The 9,344-nt window shown below is 38.7% G+C and overlaps 1 protein-coding gene across 3 annotated transcripts in view; it reads left to right on the forward strand.

The window, feature by feature from the left end:
• Positions 1-9,344, forward strand: part of GDAP2 (ganglioside induced differentiation associated protein 2) — a 22,334-nt gene that overhangs the window by 1,859 nt on the left and 11,131 nt on the right. For all 3 annotated transcript variants that reach the window (XM_010718726.3, XM_010718742.3, XM_010718734.2), the window contains exons 3-6: positions 1,112-1,251; positions 5,391-5,544; positions 6,891-6,979; positions 8,511-8,587. In XM_010718726.3, coding sequence (XP_010717028.1) covers positions 1,112-1,251; positions 5,391-5,544; positions 6,891-6,979; positions 8,511-8,587 — 460 coding nt within the window. The remainder of the gene's footprint in view (positions 1-1,111; positions 1,252-5,390; positions 5,545-6,890; positions 6,980-8,510; positions 8,588-9,344) is intronic.

The raw sequence follows: 9,344 nt of genomic DNA on the forward strand, positions 1-9,344 counted from the left end.
TTTTAATGTGGTTTTTTTTATGTGGCTTGCTTGGCCCATTTTTTGTTTTCCTTCCTCTCTCCATTCTCTATCTTCCTGTCTCCATGCTTTTTCTACCAAATTGTGTGCTAAGGTGAACTTACTCCATCAGTTTTTCTTTCCTGTGTATCAGATACTCAAACCTACTCTCTAGATGAGTAACTCTGTTAAGCAGTATAAAGAGAGGAGGATTTTTCAGGGTGCAGATTCAGGGATCAGCCTGAACCTCTTTCCTGGTTCATGCATGCAGGAAATAAGGCTGTCTGTGGATTTCCTGAACCAATCAAAGAAAAAAGAAAAACTAAAAGCTAGACATCTACTATGACTTGGATTTGGGTAAAATAAGCTTGTGCACTTTGAACTGTCATTTGAATCTCTTCCTGTGCTTGGGAATTGTTATTTCCCTTCCTATGCTCTTTGATTCCAAAATCCGTAATGACTATTTGTGTGACAAAAAGCAGGTCAGAATTCTGCTGTTCCATCTTCTTGGATCTCTGCATTGTTTATCTTCCGCTTGTCTGACCCTTGTTCAGCAGTGTCAACATGATCAAATCGTGAGTCCACAGTTTTGGAACAAAAGCAATGAAGAGTTTACTAGTTGCAGTGTTACTTGAGATCTTCATTGAGGAAGAGCAGCAGTGAGGGTGCCCTGGATAATGTTCCCACAGACCAACAAAAAAAGCACATTGAAATATTTGTTAACACTTAGGAAATAATACACCATGTAGACTGTCATCTTATCTCTAAGATATGAGACAATATGTGCCATTTTGGAACATGTTACATTCCATGCTGCTTTGCATGTTCTGCTAACTAAACCACCCTACACGCAACTGTAACACTGTGCTTTATGCATATCTCCCTAAGTTACTATGAAAGTTAAGAATTTTCAAGGAAATGAAGGATCATGTGCAATCAATCTCTGTCAGTGACAAAGGATGATTCTGCATGGTGAGCACATCAGGGTACACTACACTCTATGGAAACCGTGATATTGCTAATGCTTTAACATATCACAGACAAACAAGGAAATGCTCATTTGAGAATATGCTGCTTAATCTGACGTGTAACCTGCAATGAACTGTTTCCTCAGGAAAGGAGACGTAGCGTTACTGAACTGCACAGCCATAGTGAATACCAGTAACGAGTCTCTCACCGATAAGAATCCAGTATCTGAAAGTATTTTCATGCATGCTGGGCCTGACCTGAAGGATGAACTTCAGAAGCTCAAGGGTAAGTAGCAAAAGATGGCTTTTCTTCTGAAATCTGCAGTCCTTGCATAGTTTGAGGAATTGCTATTTGGGCATGAACTGAAATCAAGATGCAGCGTTTTCCTTTTTTCCCTGGTGTCTGTTATTAAGGTGAAATAAAGAGAGGAAGATAGACTCACGTATACTCCTCCACTTTTGTAATTCAAATTACAGATCATTGAAAACCCTTGACAGGTGTGCAAGTTGCTGAGCACATACTTTGTGTTACAAGAATTCCCTTTATTATTTGAAGCTACTAAGAATGGCTTGCTCATCTGAGCTTTTACTGTAGTAGGGAGCTGTCTTACATAGCTTCAGGTTTTGTTCTTGCCCTGCTCAGTGTGTGAGTGGAAGAAATAAATTTAAGTTTGCCATTGCAGGAATTAAGTGAGTTTCACAACAGATAGTGTATCCTTTCTTTTCCTATCTTTCAGGAAGTAATTTATTCTCAATGCCTATAAATAAAAATGAGTATTTGGGTTTTGTTTTTGTTTTGTGTGAGGAACCAAGAGTTTATAGTTATCCAAGGTCATACCAGAGTCTGATACAGCTTGCAGTTAAAATTAAGGTTGCTCAGAAATATGGTACTGAGCTGAGTTTTGAGACCAGACTGATTCCTGAGTGGTACTGATTACTCTCTTGGATAGCAGCTATTATCTCTTTGTCATGTAGTAACAAAATGGATAGAAGGGCATAGTATTTTGAGTACAAGTTCTCAGTGGCTTAGACTGCAATAGAATAGATGTCCTATTCTGCTCATTCAGCTTGTTCAGCTGTTAAAAAACAGCAGATGTTAGTTAGGATCCTGCTGCATATATTCACTCTTCTAAAATAAACTTGGGCTTCTTTCAGTTCATTGTGAGGTGGGATGGGAGGGACAGGGTTTCAGAGAGTCCTTAAAAATTCAAGGACTTTCAGCTCTGTAGGAAGTTCTCTGTAAAAATTGGGTTTAGTTCCTCAAATTCCTTTTGCCATCCTGAACCATATGTGATTTAGATCCTCCACTCGTAGTGTCAGTGTCTGCACTCTTTAATGCGTTCTACAGATTTATTTCTCTTTTTTGATAGTTTTCCTTCCGTCTTGAGATGGGATCCTTTCAGAAATGAGTTATTTTCTGACAGTATACTGATCGTTGTGTGGGAGAAGAAAGAGAAACTTGGTTATGACTTTGACTGTTATGGACTCATATTAAAGAGTTTAACAGTAGCAGAAACAGAAGGGGCCTTAAGAAACTAGTTAATCATTCAACTCAACTTCATTTTTGTGCTCTTTTCCTTTTTTTTTTTTTTTTTTTTGCATAGGAGGTTGTTCTTGATGACAAGTGAAAATGTATGGGTTTTAGTCTAAAGCTGTAGAATGAATGAATAGTGGTGATTTTCAGCTCAGTTATTCCTAATTCTCTCTCTCTCTCTATTTCATACAGCCCAAGGAAAATCATGATTTTTTTAAAGCATGTGATATGCTGACTTCTGAAGAATTGTGCTTTCTTTAAAGCTCAGCTAACTAGTGTAGTTTCAATTAACTATAGCCAAGGGCTCAGACTCGCATGTTAACTGCTACTGATACATGCTCTCCTATCCACACATGCTTGTTGCAGTCTAATAAAGACCTTCTGTAATAGCAAATCCTAGTAATCTTCCAATTCCAGTGTGGCTTTTTTTCCACTGCATGCATTTTCTCCTCTCCAACATTCCAAAGTACAAGAGGCTGCTGTACTGCTTGAAATATCACCAGGTAAACGATAAGATTTCCCAAACCTTGATCTTGCGCAAGTCACTACTGGCTCACCTCTCTCCATATGTTAAAACAGGAATTATACTTGCTGCTTAATTTAGTTTTATAAATTTTGTAGAGCTCTGTACGTAGAAAGCATTGGGAAGCACTAAGTGTGATGTCAGTGTAGTTAGAAATTACAGATTCTGCATCTAGTTGTCTGAATGTATTAGTTTCCCTCCCGAGTTCAGAGTGTACCTCAGACTTGCTTCATTCTTTTCTAAAAGAGAAAATACTTAAAATGATTTTTATTACAGGTCTTGGGTTGCTTCTTTGAGTTTGTGTGACTTCAGTGGACCAAAGAGAAGGAATAGAATCGCAAAATATTTTGGGTTGGAAGGTATCTTAAAGATGATCTGATTCCACCCCCCTGCCATGGACGGGAACGCCTCTCTCTAGACCAGGCCACTCAGAGACCTATCTGGCCTTGAACACCTGCAGGGTTGGCTTCTCCAGGCAACCTGTTCCAGTTCCTCATCATCCTTATAGTGAAGAATTTTAGCATAACACCTAACCGAAGTCTTCCCTTTTTCAGTTTAAAGCCAATTAACCCTTTATCCTATCACTACACTCCTTGATAGAGTCTCTCTCCAGTTTTCTTACAGGCTTTCTTATGAACTGAAATGCTTCTGTAAGGTTTCCCTGGAACATTCTTTTCTTCAGGATGAACAATTGCAGCTCCTTCAACCTGTCTTCATAGGAGAAAATAGCTTGATATTTGATACATTTATTGTTTTGATTTTATCTACTAATTTTCCCACCTTCAATGTATCTAGTTGCACTCTCCTGAGTTGAAGCATTTCAGAGGATGTGCAGTAGTTTGAAATATATGCTTGGTATGCCATTATATTCTTCCTTCTTCATCCAGAAGAAACAAAGTGGACGTCTACAGAAATAATGACATGATTTGTAAGATTAAAAAAAGTTTATGAAGAGTTAGCCTAAAGGAAATGTGTTCTTGCTGTTAAGAAGGTGTGCTGTAAGTCTTCAGTAAGATTCTCAATCTGAAACACATCTTGCCATAAAATATGCTTTTAAATGCTGTGAAATAATCTGAGCACCATAACAAATACAGTGGAGAGGGACAAGAGGTAAGCATTCTTGTTCAGCATGAAGCTTCATAATCGACTTGAGCCAAGCTGTAGCAGTTCTGCTACAGGAAGAGTTGTCCTAGCCACTTGTTCACATTTCATTCCTTTTCATGGGCAATAGCAATCTATAAGATCATGTTAAAAACTAATCCAGTGAAAAGATTCATTTTCAGCCAGGCCTGAAAGTTTAAGAGGCTCAGTGCAGCTATACAAGCAAAAGAAAGAAGGTGGGAAATGCTCCCCCTTGAGGGCAGGGAAAGAGGACTGAAAGTACTTCATCTGTTCAGGACTGCAGTAGACTTGATTTCATGTGAAGTGACTTAGTTGAAGAAGAAGGGGGAAAGTTAGCAGACTGTTCTTCCAGGTGCCTTTCTTAAAGGAAAGACAGACTTCACGCACCACAGCGGTTCCTGGATTTTTTTTTTATTTTTGGATCCAAAGTGTCTTGACAGAGTGAATAAAGAACAAGGGCCTGTGGATGTCTTTAAGGATTCTGATGAACTGATTTCCTGACAAAAGACTGCAGGAGTTACATAGCAGTAACTTACAGAGACTTGCCAAAGATAAATGTAAACTAAAGTGAGGTAGAGGTGTATGCTAACGTGCAGAAAATGGTACTAGAGTATGTAACTGGAGGGTGCTCGAAGTAGATTAAATGTCTTGTTTCAACTTGGTTGCCTTCAGGCTAGACATCTGGTCTGTCAAGAAAGGTATGATCTCCTTTGAGAATCATACTTGTGCCTTGTGGACACTAAGAAATTAGCAAAACAATGAATGTAACCTTGTTCCGGGGATGTAAGAGAAATGTGTGCTCAATCTTATTCTGTTTTCAGGAAGGTTTACCAGCAGCTATTAAGTTTTATTTTGGATAAAAAAGACTGCAAAGCTCCTTAAAGCAGTCTCTGAAATCCAAATAGTTAAATTCTGAAGGATACTTGTGTTGGTGTTCTCTATGTAGCATAGTAAGCACTCGAGTTAAGACAGCACTTCCAGCAATTTACGGCTTGTCTTAATATGTATAGTTTTGAAAATCAGGAGGGATCAGCAGAGCTCTTACCTATTCAGCATGACCAGGTAGTTTTAAGCAGCTGCTTTGGGAGAGAGAGAGAGAGCACTATCCTTAATATTTGATAGCAAAAAATACTGATTTTTACATGTGAAGATGAAACTTGTCTGATTCTAGAGAAAGTCAAGAGCTTGAATACTTTTGACTTTCTTTTCATGAGCTTCGTGCGAATTCTTGTTTGTTTTTTCCCAGGATGCAGGACAGGAGAGGCTAAACTCACCAAAGGATTTAATTTGGCTGCACGCTTCATCATTCACACAGTTGGACCCAAATACAAGAGTCGTTATCGTACAGCAGCTGAGAGTTCTCTGTACAGCTGTTACCGGAATGTCCTGCAACTTGCAAAGTAAGCACTTAGCAGCAGCCATCCGTGGCACATCTTTTTCTCCTTATGCTTTGGTCTGCACGGAGATCTGAGCTGGTTCAAGTCTTGAAGCCATGTAGTTAGAGCTGTGCAGTGTTCCTCCATTCTGAGGAGAAGTAAATAATTGTGCTGGGCTCCGTGCTGTCAAAAAGGTTTAAAAGAATTTGGTCAGGCAGCAGCTTCTTGTGTCTTTGTGCAGCCATGTGAACATACCCACAGGCAGATCTGACTGCTGCAACAATTCATGTGTTTGGCCTGTCTGCTTTCATACTGTAGCAGCAATTCTGTGTCAGGGTGCAAGGTTATTTCTAAATCAATATTTGCTGCAGATGAGTTTGTAGTTCTTCCTCTCTTTCATCTGTGGTGTTTTCTACAAATATACTTTATATCTATGTTGGGTTGGGAAGATCAGCTCATCCAAGTCTGAGCTGTGTGTTACAGTGCAGTAGTAAGTGTTTTGTAATCCAGATTACAGCTAAAGTTTCTAGTGTATATAGTTATTATTGGGTTTTGTTTGCTTGTCTTTGCCTTAAAATTGATGATCAAAGTCAGAACTGGATTTGAACACTTTATGAAAAATGAAGAAGTATTGATAATTCTGTTTACTAATTTCTGAGTGCCTTTTAGTCCTTCTATTATCTAGAGTAACTTCTGACATTTATGGAATTATTGTCTACCAGCTCTGAGCTAGTTCAAACTCTTCTGACTGTTGACTGCACCTTTGCTTTCCTTTTCTAACAATTTGGCACTTCCCTGTTCTTGCTTTTCTTAAAGTCACTCCATGCCAATGATTGTCAACTCATAGCTATGACCAAGTAAACCATTTCAGTCAGAGTCTGGACCACTGACCCCCATATTTTTTTATATATATATATAAGGTCAGGTTGGGGAATAGGGTATTTGCAGTGAAGAGCACTAGCTTTGTTGTTTTGTTTTGTTTTGTTTTTTCCCCTTTCTTTCCCTTACTGTCAATCCTATGCAGGAAGGAAAGTTTTGGAAAAGATTCTAGGGAAGCTGAGGGAAGAACTTCCTCATTCAGGATATGACAAGATGCAGAAACAATGTAGCTGAGGTAGAAGGAGAAACGCTGAGAACAAACATGAGGGAAAACGATGTGGAATCATTAATGGTTTCTCTCAGTTTCTGCTTAATGATGGTAGGCATGTATCTTTCCAGGTAAAAATTCTTCTGAGCAAACCTAGAGGAGTGTTACTACTACACAGAGGCAGGGGATAAATACTGGTGTTATCTACTAGACTGGTAAAGCTTTGTTTCCATCTGACTGTAGATGATGCTTCTATTTATTTATTTCTCTTTCTGGATTTCAGGGAACAGGCAATGTGCTCTGTAGGATTTTGTGTCATTAACTCATTGAAAAGATGCTACCCCTTGGAGGATGCAACCCACATAGCACTGCGTAAGTCTGTTGGAAAGTGACATAAATTCATTGGTAGTATTCAATAGATTGCTCATCTCTGCAGACTGATGTTGATACAGGGAAGCTTCTTTTTTTAGGGGACTGTGATGTGTTAGAGGAGGATATAAAGAGGGAAGCTTTACATGGGTCAACAGGAATGAAGGATAAAAACAAATGACCTTTCTCTGAGAGGTTGTCAGTAAGCATCTGTGAGAATTCTTGTTGGAACTTTTACTGTTCGATGTATTTATTAGTGAGCTGGAAAAGATGCTGAAGAGTGAGATGAGCTTACTTGTAATTATTAAAAGAAAAATAAATAAATTGTCCACTGTCTACCCTTGTATAGTTCTGCCTTCACATGATGGGCTAATGCTGGAGAGCTAAACCTTGAGACTGTAGTGGTTTCCTGAAACCATCAGCTTAACAGAGTTCAAAGGAACAAGCTAAGCAAGGCAGAACAAAACAGAGGATGTTATGCTAGAAATGTGTGGTTTATCCACTTCTGAAGTTGTGTGTTCGAGTAAAAACTGGAAGTTCAGAAGAGGTCAATGAGAGTAGGCAAAGGCAAGGAATAACAAAGGCTAGTCATCTTCAGTCTGCAATACACTGAAACTGATGGGTGTATGATAGTCTTCTGTAAGCTCACAAGTGGAATGAAAATGGTGCATAGGAATCAGCTGTTTGCTGTCTCTCAAACTGAGAACTAGGAACTCTAAATGGATGCTAATATGAACCATATTGAGAGAAAAAAAACAAGGAGAAATGTTTTTTTTTATAATTGCATCATTTGTTATATGGAACTTACTAGAATAAATTTTTCTAGATAAAAAAAAAAATTCAAGTTTGGATTCAAGTATATCAATATGAAATTAAAAAATGGACTTTACTGGAAACAAACAAACAAAAAGTCCTTGGCTGAAATGACTTTGTGTGTTTTTTCCATTCTTTGAGAAGAATATTATGTATTTGCTTAGTTCTTACTTTTTTTTTCTGCCTTTTTGATTTCTATTGGCTGCTCCTTCTGTCTGCATTCCATTTATAACTTTTGTATGCTGCTTTAGCATAGCTGACCCTTGAGTTTTTGTGTGTCTGACTTTGCTTTGTACCAACTTCTATATGGCTTGCTGTCAAGCTGCTTCTGTGGTAACTGAGGGAACCATGACTTGTTCTAGGGATATCTGTTTTTGGCAACTTGCTTAGAACTCCGTAAAGGAAGGATTTGGCTTGGTTTTTGCAGGGTGCTTGGTTCGTGTTCAACAAATTGAAGTGTACCTAGTAAGCTAAAAGACTCTTAAATTTTCATATTCATCTCTAAAGTGAGAAGCAGGAGAGAATGAGGATGGAATTTGCAGTATGCCCAGCACCCCATTTCTTGTTAAACCACCACTTAATCCACGTTTGTGTGCTGCCCATGATGCTACTTTGTATAAGAGGGGAGATGTCTCTCTCTATTCTGCACTCCACTGATTTCCCTTGCTTGTGGTCATGTGTGTAAATGTGTTCTTCTAACTACATTCATTCTTCCTTGCAGGCACAGTTAGAAGGTTCCTGGAGGTTCATGGGGAGACTCTGGAGAAGGTTGTGTTTGCAGTCTCTGAGCTTGAAGAGGTATTTTCTTGAAGTTCATTCCATCGAAATTCATAGGCATGTATGATCTTCTCAGCTGTATCAACTCCCACGCAGTTTTGGATTGGGATTCCCACTACAAATCATCCTGTCTCTCTTAGACTCTGGTTGTACAGCGTCCTTCTGTTTCCTACCAGCATAGCATCTTATCCAGCACTGCTTGTATTTCTAGAAGTCACCATGTTCAATCTTTCCATTTATGGCTTGCCTGTTCCTGAGTTATGAACAAGAGTCAGTATTAGAGTTTATAGTATATACTTGTGCTAAATGTGTTCCAGCGGCTAGAACACAGGTTTCTTGTGCAAGGCTTGCTCCTTATACAGTGTTTTTGTCTTGTGCTTTTAAAAGATTGCCCTGGTTTCCAGTATAACTCACCCACAAATCACATACAAAGACCTTAAATATTGCTTGCTGGCTTGTTGAAGTAACAACCTTGATATTTCTTGACTTGTTTTCAGATAGGTGATAACACTTTGAATATTGATTTCTCAATATATATCAGACTTGCTAGTGGTTGTTCCTGTGGAGAACACCAGCACCATTCATATTACGTTTCCTCTGGATGAGGAAAATAAATAACTTAATGGGGACTTGTAGCGACCCACTTTAATCTAGGCATTCTTTGTTTGAGTCTGTCATCCATGTAAATTCATTACAAAACTGAGTTACCTACTTTCTACCCAAGTTCATGACTTCAAAGCTGGATCTTCTCAGGATCACATTCCAGTGTGGCAAAGAA

Source organism: Meleagris gallopavo, chromosome 1, assembly GCF_000146605.3.
Source record: "Meleagris gallopavo isolate NT-WF06-2002-E0010 breed Aviagen turkey brand Nicholas breeding stock chromosome 1, Turkey_5.1, whole genome shotgun sequence".
In the NCBI taxonomy this organism is placed as follows: Eukaryota; Metazoa; Chordata; class Aves; order Galliformes; family Phasianidae; genus Meleagris; species Meleagris gallopavo.